Below are 16,098 nucleotides of genomic sequence, written 5' to 3' on the forward strand. Positions count from 1 at the left end.
ATGCCATATCACTCATTGTAACTAATTCACTCATTGGGACAGTGGTTTTGTAATGTGCAAAGCAAGATAATAAACAGCATGAGACATAGGCTCGTGATTTCTAATACACCCCACTCCCTTACCCTCCCTCCTCTCTTTAACTCCCTCTCTCTTTACTTTCCTCCCACCTGTATACAGGTTACAGAGTCATAGAATTTCCAATACACTCCCTTCTTCACCTCCTGCTTCTCTCCCTCTCTTCACCTCCCTCCTCCCCTCTTTTTTTTTGAACTATTCCATTCCACCTGTATAAAAGTCCCCCGATCCGTCAGATCGGCCTCACTCCCTGCTAACTGAATGGTCAGCCTGCTAACTCTGATGTTAGCCATGGGTAAATTAAAGATCATTGGTGTACTGCTGTTGATATGTGGGTACCGCACAGTGGCTAGCACAGATGAAGGGTGAGTGACAGATCGGCTGAGGTTTTAATATTGATCCATAAACAAGTGCTATGGTAGTGGATGTCTAATTGCATCATTTGAAGGAAGTGGTTCAATGTTAAATTAAATTATTTGTCATTATTATACCTTGTCAATTTTTTACTGATAAGTATTTTTTACCAGCAAAGTTTTTGAAAGATTTTAATTTAGTTGGATGATTTGTAGAACTTGATGCTTATTGTGAAGACATCATTGAGGGACAGATAGTGTATACCCAGAGCCAAGTATTTAGAGAGTTTGGCTGTTGAGGTTTTATGATGCATTTACATGACACTACAGCGTTCTATGACAGCCATGTTAGGGTCCCATTAAAACATTACATAGGAAATACACAGAGTGTACAAAACAGTAACTCGACATTAGGAAGGTTGTCTTAATGTGTTGTACGCTCAGTGTATTTCAATAACGCTATGTAACTGAATGTCTAGATTTAGAACAATATGCAGAAGTTGGCCCAGCTCTCTAAATGCATGGCTATGACTGTACTTGACAATTTTTTATTTATTTTACTAGGCAAGTCAGTTAAGAACAAATTCTTATTTTCAATGACAGCCTAGGAACAGTGGTTTAACTGCCTGTTCAGGGGTAGAACAACCTTGTCAGCTCGGGGGATTGAACTTGCAACCTTCCGGTTACTAGTCCAACGCTCTAACCACTAGGCTACCCTGCCGCCCCGTATATTGTAGTCTGTTCTGGTGGAACTGGTTTAAACAGCGGTGACTTTGGATGGTTGAATAATTGGTTGCTAGTGTCTCGCGAGGTTCTGTGAATGACTTGTTTCCTCTCAAGTTATTCTGAATGATTTTTAAACAGCCACTTGTTTTTGATGCGTTAATGCATTGATGCTTTTAAATAATTATACTCTACAGTATCGAAGATAACCTCTGCGGGTGTATTTTATACGATGATTTCTTATTCTTGACATCGAATAAGGATAGATCATGTTCTGTACCTTTTCTATGCATGATTCATCTGACTGTGGATTAGATTGCACTAATGCGCTGACTGTAAGTCGCTCTGGATAAAAGTGTCTGCTAAATGACCAAAATGTAAATGTAAAAAATGTCATCTGAAACTCACTATTCACCAGTGTTGGGGAGTAGTGAACTACATTTAGTTCAGCTAGTAATTGAATTGCATTTTGTGGTAGCTTGGTGGTAATTGAACTAAATTCAACTCTTGGTAGTGCTTTCAGCAGTGGATAACTTTTTTGCCATCTAGTGGTGCAGCTAGCTACTGGAACTACACACAACTTTTTTTTAACCCTCTAAGCCTCTGAGAATGTTCTAAGAACGTCACGTGATGGTCCCAAGTGAATGTTCACGGGGGGACCTTTGTCTAGTTCCCTGTACGTTCCCAGGACATCACTGAGGACCATGTTATAACCGGTTTAGGACGTTCTCAGGACTTAAATTTTACTAGTCCTCGGGATGTTGCGTGATGGTCCCAATGGAATGTTCTTTAGGGGACATTTTTATAGCCCCCTTAGGATGACGTTTGCCCCTGGAGGTTTAGTCTAGTTCCCCGTCCCGGGGATGTCCCCTAGGATGTTTTTAGGAAGTTCTTTGGACGCTGTGTCATGGTCCCATGGAGGCTTTGTCTAGTTCCCGGTTTGTCCTGGGGATGTCCCCTAGGATGTTTTTAGGGCATCCTTGGAATGTTGTGTCATGGTTCCCTGAAGGTTTTTGTCATGTGATGGTCCCAGGTGTCCCAAACCATTATAAGTAAAGTAATGAAATGGTATGGGGGTTCGAGTCGATTTCCGCGGCCCTGCGAATCTAATTACCATAATACAAAAATCCCTATCAAAATCAGTCAGTTTAAGCTAGAAATATGTTTTTTCCATTGATGCATCCGCCGATGTCGCACTCTCGCATCTGCAGTGAAAGGTGGCAGAGCTAGAGCGGTGTTTGTCAGACCATGAGACATCCCGAAGATCGGTCTTCTCACTAACTCGTCTGTAGCATCCGGAACGGTTTGGCCTACAGACTATTCTGACCCCTCTATGGAAAGATGAGACTCTCATGTACAAGATGGCGTTTTGCTCTCCGACCCCCACAAGCATCTGAAGTCGCTACAGCCGATCAGCCAACTTCTGTCTGTAGTGTGCCCAGTCATGTGAAATCCATAGATTAGGGCCAAGTCAATTCATTTCAATTGACTGATTTTCCTTATATGAACTGTAACTCAGAACGCCATCTGCACTGCTATTTTAGTGACTATTCTCTCATTGATTTCATTTAGTTAGTTTAGCACTTTGAGTTTGTGTTTTCAGGATTGTTGTCTAATTTGGGCACAGCATATTATTCTGTTTTAATGTTACTCCTGAATCACTATGATAAATGTAATTTCAGTGTGAATTAATTGGTAGCTTGGTCAACTACATTTTCAGAGTACCTTCCCCAACACTGCTATTCACCTATTCATTTTCATTTCCTGTTTTCATTTAGTTTTGTGTTTCTTTTACACAGCTATGAAAGAACAGTGAGAGATGCTGGTAAGTTTGTCATTTAAAAAGTACAAATTTGTTTTAATCTTGCTCACATTCTGCCTAACTAATGAGGTGACAGTAGTAGCAGGGACCCACCTGATTCATCCTATCAAGAGCTTGATTATTAAATGATTAGTTGAGTCCAGCGATTTAGTGTTGGGCTAGAACAAAGATGTGCACTGTGGGTCTATTCTAGGGCAGATGATAGAATTCAAGACAAGAGGCTCAGTCAGTACTATCCAGCCACGTGATCCAGTCTGAGTCCCAAATGGCACCCTATTCCCTATAAAAGTGGACCATGGACTCTTGTCAAAAGTAGTGCACGACATAGGGGAAAGGGTGCCATTTGGTGTCGTTGGGAGCGTGATGGACTTTCCTCCTTTTACTCTTATCTTCATATACCTATACATCCCCTCCCCTATACAATGCAACCTGCTTATCACATCACTAAACATGCGTGCACACACAAGCACACACACAGATACCCTTCCTATAAGACAGCGCAGAAGGGTGCCATACAGTGATGCGTTTAGGGCCTGAGTGTTCCATAATGTTTTCATAACGCAGATTCCAAATGCATTACTGTTGATACGGTAGTCAGTGTTCTGTTGCCAACTTGTTGCGCAATGCCACCTTGACTTTGTAGCAGTGAGGACAACACGCGACGGCCAATATGGTATAATGCTATTTAGCCTTGACGATTTGCTTTGATCAACCAACTGATCCATGATATTTGCCTTATTGGTAATATAAACTGGCACAAATTCTTCACAGTAACTAGCATTCAGTGATGCCAGTTGAGATCAAGTATTTGCTGTTATTTAAACGTTTGGTGATGTCAGAGAGATTTGTTTGCTATAGAGAGAAGAACTTTCAGAGCCTCGCTAACTCTCCCTCTTTCCCGCCCCTCTCTCGTCATCTCTCCTCCCGTCTCTCTCTGTCACAGCCATCCTGACCTCCTGTGACTTTAACCAGGAAAGTACGCCGTTCTGTCAGTTCCAGCAGGACAGCACGGACAATAGTGATTGGACAAGACATAAAGGCGCCACCCCTACACCTGGAACAGGACCCCCTGGGGACTACCCTGACGGCAGTGAGTAGTGTTTGACCTTAAAACGCCCACCTGAAACATTATTCAATGATTGGTTCCCTCTTCTATCCACGTAATGGGGAAAAAAGGAGCTCCTTTGAGATTTACCTACCTGTAGTTATATCTCATATTGCCCAACCAAGATACAAGAGAATGCCACGTTCCACGAGTCATGCTACGAGTCATGGTAGCCTGGATGCCAGTCAGTTTCGGTTGTCTTTGTTGTCACTATCGAGACGTGTGTGTGTGTCCTGAGAAGACACAGAAGGCTTTGTCCAAAATGGCACCCCTTGGCTCTGGTCCAAAATAGTAGAGTATATAAGGAATAGGGTGCCTTTTCAGACGCTGCCAGTTTAGTTCAATGCTTCTCCTTCGTCTCCAACCCCCTATTCTCCATCACCGTTTCTTTCTAAGTTTCTTCTGTTTCTCTCTCTCTCTCTTTCTGTTTCTCTGTTTTTCTCTCTCTCTCTTTCTCTGTCTCTCTCGTTCTCTCTTTTCCCTCTCTCTGGATAATATCGTTATTAGTGAGGGAGCTTGTCCCGGTATGTACCTCTTTACTATGTATCTGGGTTCTTTCTCTTTTAGATGGTTTCTACATCTACCATGAGTGTGACAACGTGGCCAATGGGCAGAAGGCTCGTCTCCTCAGCCCAGCTCTCACCTCGCCCTCAGCCCAGATCTGTGTCCAGTTCCGCTATTACATGTACGGCTCAGACAACCAGAACCACCTGCGCGTGCTGGCCAAGCGGCCCAGCTCAGAGGACAACGTCTGGGAGAAGACAGGGATCCAGAGCCCCTCCTGGCTTGGAGCTTCCGTTACTGTGGCCAAACCAGCAGGACAGAGCCTAAATGTGAGAGAGTGTGTGTGTGTGTGTGTGTGTGTGTGTGTGTGTCGCTGGTTCAGACCTGGGTTCAAATACTATTTTAAAACATTTTAAATACTTTATCTGGGCTTGATTGATCTTATGGACCAAGAGCATACTTCAGAAACTGCAACAATAAACCTTTTTTTTTTATAGGTTTAGGGAAAGTAGTTGCAGAGACACTAATGTTTATATGTGTCCGCTTTCAACAAGTTTCACCTAAAGTTGTTGCTAAAACACTGGTGTGTGTGTGTTCAGATTAGTCAGGTCACAATTCTCCATATTAACTCTACATTAACATATTAACTCTCGGTTTACAGATCGTGTTTGAGGCACAGCGAGGGCTCAGCGATTCGTGTGACTCAGCGCTGGATAATATTGTCATTAGTGAGGGAGCTTGTCCCGGTACATACCTCTTTACTATGTATCTCCGTTCTTTCTCTCTTTCCCTCGCTCTCTTCACCTTTATACCCCCCTTTATACCCCCTTTATACCCCTCTCTCTCTCTCTCTGTTTGTCTAGACGTCTGTTTTGATCAATCCCATGTATTTCCACAGCCTGTCTTACTGGTTGCGACTTCGACACCTTTGATGAGCTGTGTGGGTGGGATGCCAAATCACCTACAAATCCTGAACTCTTCGGCTGGGAACAATTCAGTGGAGGGACTGAGACCCCTGGGACTGGTCCTGACGATGATTTCTCCAAACCAGGCTGTGAGTATCAGTATTGTATCATTTTCACACTACTTAGCCGAGGAGAGCAGAGACGAGCTGTAGGCTACTGGACTGGCCTGGTTACACATCCACCATAGTTGCTGGAATGGTACTGTAAAAGACCATATGAAAAGAAAATATACGAGCCAGCCCAGTACTGTTTGGGTGGATATGACAGTGTGAAAATGCTTGTCAAATCATGTCATCACTATTAGATTTCTGTGTCTAATGTCTGTCCTGGTCTTCTTTCTCCATAGTCGGCCACTATCTGCTTATGGACTCAGTATATGCTGTCCCTGGAGAGAAAGCAGAGCTGTGGAGTCCCATCACCTCCAGCGGCTCCTCTGGCTGTCTGGACCTCACCTTCCATTACTACATGTGGGGAACTGCCACCGCAATGAAGCTCCAAGTGCACGCTGTGACTGCAGGTAAGACCCAACAAGCCTACTGAGGGCAAGATAATAGAAGGGTTGCAGTTGTCACAAATCACCTAGCAACCACACCAGGCGCCATGTTGGAAGACCAAAGTCAGGTGGCAAGCAGCCTAGCAGTCAAGATTGTTGGACCAGTAACCGAAACCAAACTGAACCCCCCCCCCCCCCCCCCCCCCCCCCAGGAGGAAACCTTGGAGCCCCCATCTTCTCATTGACAGGGAACCAGGGCCAGAGCTGGAAGCCTGCAGACATACGCTACCTTGGCTCAGGTGACATGCAGGTAAACCTAGTAGGGTTTTATTCTTTATTTGGATCCCCATAAAATGGCAGCTTGAAGACCGCTAGTCTTGCTGGGGTCCAAAATAGCTTTAGAACTGGGGGGAGAGACCAAAAAGACTTTGCTTTCAAAGGCATGTTGATCTTGAATCTGGTTTTCAACCCTTCCTCCTAGAAGCACAAATGTGGTTGTATTTTGTGAAGAGTAAAGAGCTAATTGAAAGAACCTTAACTTTGTTCCTTTTCTTTGAACGTTTGTTTGATGAAGAGTGTTTCGGTTACAGCCTATGGTTACGGTTGTGATAAATATGTCCCTTGTGTTTGTGTACCAGTTTGTGATTGTTGGTGTTTTCGGTGAGACCCCTAAGACAGACATCGCTATAGACGCAGTATGCATCACAGCCTGCACAGGTAAGGAATAATATATGATCTGAGATAATACAGTATAAAATCTATTGATGTCTTATGACCTTTGAAAACTGCCAGCCTCGAGTTTATTTGTTCTTCTGAAATTGTTGTTTTGTATATCATATGTTTTCCTTGGTTATTTCAGCTCCACCAACTCCCAGCCCAACTACACCAAAACCCTCAACTCCTGGACCAACTACACCTAAACCCTCAACTCCTGGGCCATCAACACCAAAACCCTCAACTCCTGGGCCAACTACGCCAAAACCTTCAACTCCAGGACCAACTATTCCTGGGCCATCAACACCAAAACCTTCAACTCCTGGACCATCAACACCAAAACCTTCAACTCCTGGACCATCAACACCAAAACCTTCAACTCCAGGACCAACGACACTTAGGCCATCAACACCAAAACCTTCAACTCCTGGACCATCAACACCAAAACCTTCAACTCCAGGACCAACTACTCCTGGGCCATCAACACCAAAACCCTCAACTCCTGGACCATCAACACCAAAACCTTCAACTCCAGGACCAACGACACCTGGGCCATCAACACCAAAACCTTCAACTCCTGGACCATCAACACCAAAACCTTCAACTCCAGGACCAACTACTCCTGGGCCATCAACACCAAAACCTACAACCACCAAACCACCAGGTGAGATTAACAGCCAATCAGATGATTTCATTCTCACAATCAGAATCAAACACCACTAACTGTATTCGCACAAAACAATTAATACAGTCCTAATGTTAACCACTTGTCTCCCTTCCATCCCACAACACTCTCCCTCTTCTTCCTCTCCCCATCCCTCTTTCCGCCCTTCCCCACTCTCTCACTTATTCCTCCTCTCCATTGACCCTCCTTTTCCTCATCCTCTCCCTATCTCCTTTGCCCCGCATCCCCCTTTCCTCTCCCTCTCTCTTTTGCCCTCCCCCCCAAATCGTCCCCTCCCTCTTCTCCCCCCATAGTGAAGTGCCCTCCCAATGCTGAGTACATAGAGTGTGGCCCAGCCTGCATCCCCAGCTGTAAGGAACCCTCTACTAACTGCACTGGCTCCTGTATCAGCGCGTGTTTCTGTAAGCCAGGCTTCGTGTTCAGAGGCAGTCGCTGCGTCCCCATCGAAATGTGTGGTTGTCTGGAGGGAGGTGACTACTATGAGGTACGAGACCATCTGGGATTTTTTTTGTCTGTGGTTAAAAATGTTCGATATGATTTAACACAATGCAATAGTATATAAATATGATATTATTGTCTGGATGGGGATAACAACAATGATGAGGTATTTTTTTTAACCTTTACTAGGCAAGTCAGTTAAGAACAAATTCTTATTTTCAATGATGGCCTAGGAACAGTGGGTTAACTGCCATGTTCAGGGGGCAGAATGACAGATTTGTACCTGGGGGATTTGATCTTGCAACCTTTTCGGTTAATAGTCCAACGCTCTAGGCTACGCTGCCGCCCCAATAGTGTGAGACAATCTGTAATAGTTAGTATGTGGTCCATGACGTTCAAGTTGGGAAACCCTGTGATATACGACACTATTTACGATCCAGTATACGATGCGATATGCCATGCGATATCTGAAACACCACGATACTTTTATTTGCAGAATGTCCACTGACATGGAAATTGATGTTGCTCAAGTCAGCACGTCACAAATATACATTAAAAAGCACCAACGACGCAAGGAAATCACACGAAACCATTCACAAATAAACCATGCTTATTGTCAAACAACAGGTTAATAATCCACCTCTCTCCCCGTCCCTGTTGTTGTAGCCAGGAGAGATCGTCTTTGGTGACGGCTGCTCCAAGCTGTGTCGTTGCGCCGGCAACTACACTCTGGACTGTGTGGACAACGCCTGCTCTCCCGCAGAGGAGTGCCGCAACGGGGCATGCTATCCCAAAGGTGCGGTTGAGTTGCCACAACGTGTAGAGACCTTGACATGTTCTTAGAATCGATAATAGTGATAAGGAGGAAGAATCGTTGGGAAACCCTTGGGTATTGTGCCTTGTTTGATTCCTAGCTATGCAACAAAAGAGCATGTATTATGTGCATTTATGGCTCAGTACAAACCCTATTACCGTTATGTCAGGCATCACCGGCTGACAACTCTAGCCCGACGCATCAAGGAAGACATTTGAACACTAGCTATGTTTCCATTAATTTGTTCAGTGATAATTTTTTTTTTGGGGGGGGGGTCGACATTGAGAAAGTTTGCATAGAAATGTTGGGCTGCCTGTGTAAACACAACCGAACTGTCCACCAGCCAACTACTAATTCCGCTTACAACTTTATATCACTAGTCCCCCACAGGCACCTCTATCAATCAGTAGTATGATATTACCAATCTTATCCACCTGCTTAATATTCACCACACAGTCTAGACACATTGGACACACATTTATTTTGACTGTTATTGATTCCCAGCTATCTGATTAATCGATTGATTGATTACTTGATTACTTGATTCATGAATTGTTCCCTCCAGGCACTTCTACCTGTATAGCGTCCGGTGACCCTCACTACACCACCTTCGACAAGAAGAAGTACAACTTCATGGGGAACTGCAGCTACCTGATGTCCGAACCTTGTAACGACTCCTCAGTGCCTCACTACGAGGTGCACGCCGACAACGAGAACCGCTATAACCTACCAACCATCTCCTACCTGAAGGCTGTGCACGTGTACGTGCGCGGGGTGAAGATCTCCGTGCTCAAGGGAGGCACCGTGCAGGTGAGAGAAAGATGGATTGAGAGATGGGGGGGGGGGGGGGGGTCCAGAGAAAGAGAGTGGGAGATGAGGGGTATGATGGGACGGATGGATGACATTTGAAACTCTTTTTTAAACATATTATAGCAATAGAAAAGATGACTTATAAAATGCGAAGCCCTGTATATGCGCAGACTAATTAACACCAATATAAAGTGACGACACAGTATGAAAAGTACATATCATATTTTTTACCCTTGCCTTTAGCCTTCAATAGAAAGTAGCAGACACAGTAAAGAAAAGTTTGTCTTTCAATTCAATACGTCTTAGTGACCGGAGGACCATTCCTGCACAGCATTCAATCCATAAAAAACATAGACACAGAACAGCACATAAAGAGGAAGACAAAAATAAGAATTTAAAAAAAGGAATGCCCATCATTCACTAACCCATTTCTGTGTTTTCCTCCTCTCCTCCGTGTAGTTGAACGGTACCAACGTGAACATCCCTCTGACTCCAGCTACAGGAGTGTCTGTGCTGATGTCTGGTAAACACTACACCGTAGCCACGGACTTTGGTGTGACGGTACGATACGACGGAAACCACTTCATGGATATCAAAGTCATCAAGGAGTGAGTCAAAACTGCTTCACACACCTGCAGAGACCAAATATGGGGTTTATGCATATAGGTTCCCCTCCTACAGATTTGGGGACCCCAATATGATATCCCCTAAAAAATAACTATAAAAGTAACATTTTAAAAGAAAACAAATATAAGCCTCTCACGTTGTGATATGTTTATGATATAATTCTGCTGTGATTAAAATGCTTGAGAAAGCGATTAGCTCATTAACTTGTTTGCTCCTCTGTATTCAGCTATAAGGACAAGCTGTGTGGACTGTGTGGAGACTACAACGGAAACCCCAACGATGACTTCAGGAAACCTGATGGTTCTCTGACCCCCGACCCCAATGACTTTGGACACAGCTGGCTCACCGATCCGAAGTGAGTCATGCCACCAGTTAGACATGCGGACGCAGGCAGGCACTGACACACAGAAAGACATGCACCTGTGCACATGCACACATGCACACAGGCACACACGCATGCGCACACACACGCACACACGGCTGATTCACTCTGTCTCGCCCTCCAGTTGTAACAAGCAGCCCAACATCACCATACCTGGCTGTACTGATGATGAGCAGGACAGGTACGAGAGCTCAGGATACTGCGGGATGCTACTGGACAAGAACGGACCTTTTGCTGTCTGTCACCCCAAGGTCAACCCCAATGTGAGTAATTACCTTACTTGTATCATTATGAATCTGCCCTCTAGATAAAGATACAGTATGTAATTCCTGGGATATCTAGCTATGTGGGAAACTAAGAAACTGGCAGTGTGGCAACGCAAGACTTCAGTACTCTAACTAAAGTCCTCGAGCTTTGTCTGCCATGTGTGTATGTTTCTGTGTGTGTCTCAGAGTTTCTTCAAGGACTGTCTGTTTGACCTGTGTGAGCTGGACGGTGCCAAGCCCATCCTGTGTGAAGCCATTGAGTCATATGTAAATGAGTGTCAGGACCGAGGAGTCACCATTGGACTTTGGAGGAACAGCACCTTCTGCCGTGAGTAGAGATCACAGCTGGAGTCAATTCCATTTCAATTCCAGTCAATTTAGAAAGTTAAGCACATTTCAATTCCATATTGTTCCTCATTGAAAAGCATTTGAAGAGATTTGGAATTAGAATTTTGAGTGAACTTCCCGAATTGACTGAAATTGAAATGGAAATTGAAATTGAAACGATGATAACGAGGAGGAAGAGGAGGATATTCGTGTTTTAAGATGATCAATATGATAATAATGATTTGTTCACTCGCCGAAGACACTGTTATTAACACATCAAAGACCAAACAATACACTCCGACAGTTCTGTTCTTTAAAATCAACAAAGTTGTTCCCGAGAGACAGTCATGTTTTAAAGACCGGCCTCCTAATGTCTCCTCCCTCCTTCTCTCAGCTCTGAAATGCCCCCCCAACAGTCACTACATACCATGTGCCGCCCCATGCCAGCCCACATGTGCCGCCAAGCCCCCCACGGGGTGTGACGGACCCTGTTCAGAGGGGTGTGTGTGCAACCCTGGGTACATCCTCAGCGCCGGGAAGTGTGTCAAAGAGAGCTCCTGCGGCTGCAAACACACTAACGGAGAGTACTACGAGGTAAGAGTCAGTTATCAATGCCATTGTCTGAGTTGGAGGTTTCTCAAACATATTATACTCAACGGTGAAAGTGCAACGGCCCTCGCAGGCCTCGAACCCAGGACTCCCAGAGCATAGTAAACTTGCTAAGATTCTAACCCACTTCAGGAAGAACATAACCCCCCCCCCCCTTCCTCGTCCCTCCAGCCTGGTGATGAGTGGTACATGGAGAACTGTAAGCTGAAGTGTTTCTGTGACGCCTCCTTCGTCACCTGCAAGCCCTCTGACTGCCCTCCCCTGCACGAGTGTAAGGTCCAGGGAGGAGAGCTGGACTGCTACCCTACAGGTAAGTCCCTTTACATAAACGGTCTGAACACGCACACAAACACACACTCAAAAGGGTGTCTTGATGTCTGACGTCTTGGAAGTCAGGGTAGGTGACCAGGCTACGACCATATGAGTTGGCAAGACAACACAAAGAGGTCTGGAAGCAGGCGTTTATATCTCATGATATCTCCCTCGGCTCCATTTACCCCAGGTTCTCAGGACTGTGTGATCTCTGGGGACCCCCACTACAACACATTTGATGATAAATTCTACAGCTTCATGGGAACCTGCACCTACACCCTGGCTAGGGCCTGCAAGAACAACACTGGTAATTACATGAGGATGATGTTCTGTAGTTCTAGCTCTGTCTTATCAGTTCTAGATTATGTAGTTCTAACACTGGGTTCTAGGTTCTGTAGTTCTAGCTCTGTCATATCCGTTCTAGATTATGTAGTTCTAACACTGGGTTCTAGATTCTATAATTCTAACTCTGGGTTCTAGGTTTGTAGTTCTACCTCTGTCATATCAGTTCTAGATTACATAGTTCTAACGCTGGGTTCCAGATTATGTAGTTCTAACTCTGGGTTCTAGGTTCCGGGGTTTCGAACTCTGGGTTCTAACTATGTTCTGCTGTGTTCTCAGGTCCACAGTTCTCGGTGGAGGGTAAGAACGAGGAGCGTGGTCTGGCTGGAGTGTCGTACCTGAAGAAGCTCTACGTGACTGTCGACGGAATCACCGTCACACTGATGAAGAGCAGGAGGGCTCTGGTACTTGTTGACCCATCAATCAATCAGTCAAATTTATAAACGCCCGTTTTACACCAGACGGTGTCACAGTGCTTTTGAAGTAACGAGGCCTAGGCCCCAAAGAGCAAGAGCAAAGCAGAAGCAAACTTGTCCGAAGGAAGAAATAGACTTGCTATTACAGTAATGAACATAGACCTGTGACACTAACACAGTCATTAACATGTAATAACACTTTCCCATAAATATTGTTTTTTTTTATCATTCACATTCCACATCGCAGATGTGGTGGTGTCACTCAATTATCTCTGTCTTTCAAACTCCATGTCTCCCTTAATCAATTAGTGAAATTGCACAACGGCGATACACCCAAAGCCTTTCTTTCCCTTTTCAATACACATTTTGTCCGTCTTTCTCTTTCTCTCTGTCTTTGTCTCTTCTTTATCTTTATCTCATTCATCGTCTATTTTTACCAGTAATCCTTCAAATCTGTCCATCAATTGCGCCCTCCTCTTCTCTCAGATTGCTTTTCCCTCCTTTTTTGTCTATTTTTCTCCGGATCAGCGGAGACTTTCCTAGAATGAATCTCTCTTTCTGCCTCCACAGGTGAGCGGAAAGCGCGTGTCCCTCCCTCACTACCCCTCTCCACTAATCTCTCTATCGCTAGCGGGCCAGTACATCACCCTGCAGACACCGTTCGGCCTCAAGGTGCGCTGGGACGGGAACCACTACGCCCAGATCTCAGTGCCCAGGTATGTACTACGGACACAGGAAGTAGATCTCTAGCAACTTCCTTTCCCCTCTTAAGGCTCAAATTAGGTGTCTACGTACGTACGGGCAATGCATTTGTTGTACTTTATCAATATTCATGCAGATAATTGATCAACATTTATACATCATTTAGAACCATTTCTGTTCCAAACATTCCACATCTTTCAGCCTTTAGAGGAGTTTCAACTCAGTATCAATCAACTGTATCAACTAAAATCAACTAAAACCTTTTTTTTTTTATTCTCTCCATTGTTTTGTGTCTTGATATCTTTGTGGTAATCCAGAGGTTTGGTATCTTGGTATCTGTAGTGATCTTTTGGTAATAATCTGGTAGTTGTAATAATCTATTGGTTGTTGTCTATATCGGTGTCAAATCTATTGGGTCTTGTATTTTTATATTTTTTGTAGGATCTCTCTTTTAATCCACTGGTTGTATATCTTTGTATCTTGACCTTTGAACTAATCTAATGTGTTCAAATCAAATCGCATTTTATTGGTCACTTGCACATGGTTAGCAGATTATTGCGAGTGTAGCGAAATGTTTGTGAAAGGTCGTGTGTCTTGGTCTATCCGTCAGCTCCTACTCTGAACGGATGTGTGGTCTGTGCGGTGACTATGATGGTAACCCTAACAACGACTTCACCAAGCCAGATGGATCCCAGGTCACCAGCTCCAAGGACTTTGGAAACAGCTGGAAGACTGCGGACGATGAGGATGCCACGTGAGTGGGAATTATGTGGGAATTTTCTCTTGGGAATACTGACTAATGAAGTCGGGATTATTTCTGCCCAGTAATGTGTGTAGTAGAATGTAGGTACACACTTTAGGAAGTAGTTTAGGAACTGAGTGTGCACTTTATCCTATATGCACTTATTAGGAGTAATAACTGTATTGTGCACTGTATTGGTAATACGTTTCCTATTTTAAAGTGTTTACTAATTGTGTGTGTTTCCATAGATGCAAACCTGACACCAACCCAGACCCTGTCTGTGATCCATCACTGGAGGCAGAAGTGTCCAAACCAGAGAACTGTGGGATATTAACCGATACCAAAGGACCTTTCAGGTGAGCAACAGAGTCACATGGATACTTGATATGCAGGACCAACTACATATCCCTGCTGTGCGTGATCCATACCATATGTATCATTTAGACATAAACACATAGTTTAACACACCATGCACACACGTGAAAACATGCACTAATCCATAAGTGCATGGATACCTCCAAACTCACATGCTATGACCCCTGGTGCTTACAAACATGGATCTCTAGTCTATTGTAATATCTGTTTACAATAATCCATGACTTTAGTCCAGATAGCATGGTAAACACATGTTGGGCTGGCAATCTTACTCCTTTACATTCCACACTGCTAAGAATATCTAAGATTGTCTTATACATACAAGCCTACTATAGTTCACATGCCCTGACATGTTTCAGGTCATAACACTTAACTCCCTCCATGTGTTCAAAACAAACAAAGTGGTTTATGGATTTGTGTGTTTGTATTTACTTCTCTCTCTCTCGCTTTCTTCCTTTCACCCTCCCATCTTTCTTTCTTTCTTTCTTTCTTTCTTTCTCTAATTCTTAACCCCCCCTTCCTCACACATTAAATTCACCCCCCCCCCCCCTCTCTCTCACCCTCCTCCTCTCCCCCATCAGAGAGTGCATTGCGTTGGTGGACCCCACTCCGTTCTTCCAGAGCTGTGTGTATGACATGTGTCGCTTCGTGGGCCAACAGCAGATGCTGTGTGACCAGCTCCAGGCCTACACTGACGCCTGCCTGGGTGCAGGGGCCACGGTTCACCCCTGGAGAAAGCCAGACTTCTGCCGTGAGTCTCATATATAAATATATATATATATATAGACACACTCTGTCAGGCCCTCGAAGATTGGACCAAAATTTGGTTTGAAAACAGTTGGCAGGTCACAATTATGTGTCAGCTTGAGCAAAAGTTGAAAGAAGAAGCAAAAGTCCATGTCTCAGGCTGCCACTTCAAAGTCACACATTAACACAGTTACGGAGAAAATATTGTTGTCCGTCAATAGTAAAATTATTCCTTTTAATGTTGCAGCAAGCTTAAAGGGGCAATCTGCAGTTGCTACATTCATTTCTGGACTTATAAATGAGAGATATGTAGCATTGATTCTTGAAGAATATAATTTATCAATGCCATAAGAGCTTAATTCAACTGTCGTACTCCATCAGAAACCAAAAATATAAGCTTGTTTTACTCCAATGTTTGTGAACAAATAAATGGGAACAAACACTTTATAGCCCCAAAATATGGTTTTAATATCATGGATGGTCAGTTCTTCGATCCATAGCTCTTGAGAGTAGTTACAATCCTCCAGCCACATCGCTCAGCTTTTTATAGAAGCAAGGGCAGGAAGCATGAGACAGCCTATAGGGAGGTGGTCAGAGACCTGGCCGTGTGGTGCCAGGACAACAACCTCTCCCTCAATGTGAGCAAGACAAAGGAGCAGACCGTGGACTACAGGAAAAAGTGGGTTGAACAGACCCCCATTAACATCGACGGGGCTGTAGTGGAGCGGGTCGAGGTGTCCACATCACCAA

At 44.3% G+C, this 16,098-nt stretch overlaps 1 protein-coding gene across 1 annotated transcript in view; it reads left to right on the forward strand.

Moving 5' to 3' along the window:
- The first annotated feature begins 313 nt into the window (after positions 1 to 313).
- Positions 314 to 16,098, forward strand: part of zanl (zonadhesin, like) — a 38,551-nt gene continuing 22,766 nt past the window's right edge. The window contains exons 1-25 of the mRNA XM_031832105.1: positions 314 to 440; positions 2,951 to 2,976; positions 3,917 to 4,063; positions 4,646 to 4,911; positions 5,244 to 5,328; positions 5,481 to 5,636; positions 5,894 to 6,064; positions 6,253 to 6,350; positions 6,679 to 6,757; positions 6,900 to 7,418; positions 7,733 to 7,923; positions 8,544 to 8,673; positions 9,257 to 9,501; positions 9,961 to 10,109; positions 10,355 to 10,483; positions 10,635 to 10,773; positions 10,963 to 11,104; positions 11,498 to 11,697; positions 11,884 to 12,022; positions 12,215 to 12,331; positions 12,646 to 12,770; positions 13,353 to 13,498; positions 14,095 to 14,238; positions 14,475 to 14,582; positions 15,183 to 15,352. Coding sequence (XP_031687965.1) covers positions 337 to 440; positions 2,951 to 2,976; positions 3,917 to 4,063; positions 4,646 to 4,911; positions 5,244 to 5,328; positions 5,481 to 5,636; positions 5,894 to 6,064; positions 6,253 to 6,350; positions 6,679 to 6,757; positions 6,900 to 7,418; positions 7,733 to 7,923; positions 8,544 to 8,673; positions 9,257 to 9,501; positions 9,961 to 10,109; positions 10,355 to 10,483; positions 10,635 to 10,773; positions 10,963 to 11,104; positions 11,498 to 11,697; positions 11,884 to 12,022; positions 12,215 to 12,331; positions 12,646 to 12,770; positions 13,353 to 13,498; positions 14,095 to 14,238; positions 14,475 to 14,582; positions 15,183 to 15,352 — 3,925 coding nt within the window. The 5' untranslated portion in view covers positions 314 to 336. The remainder of the gene's footprint in view (positions 441 to 2,950; positions 2,977 to 3,916; positions 4,064 to 4,645; positions 4,912 to 5,243; positions 5,329 to 5,480; positions 5,637 to 5,893; positions 6,065 to 6,252; positions 6,351 to 6,678; positions 6,758 to 6,899; positions 7,419 to 7,732; positions 7,924 to 8,543; positions 8,674 to 9,256; positions 9,502 to 9,960; positions 10,110 to 10,354; positions 10,484 to 10,634; positions 10,774 to 10,962; positions 11,105 to 11,497; positions 11,698 to 11,883; positions 12,023 to 12,214; positions 12,332 to 12,645; positions 12,771 to 13,352; positions 13,499 to 14,094; positions 14,239 to 14,474; positions 14,583 to 15,182; positions 15,353 to 16,098) is intronic.

The sequence above is a fragment of the Oncorhynchus kisutch genome, linkage group LG9 (genome assembly GCF_002021735.2).
Source record: "Oncorhynchus kisutch isolate 150728-3 linkage group LG9, Okis_V2, whole genome shotgun sequence".
Classification (NCBI taxonomy): domain Eukaryota; kingdom Metazoa; phylum Chordata; class Actinopteri; order Salmoniformes; family Salmonidae; genus Oncorhynchus; species Oncorhynchus kisutch.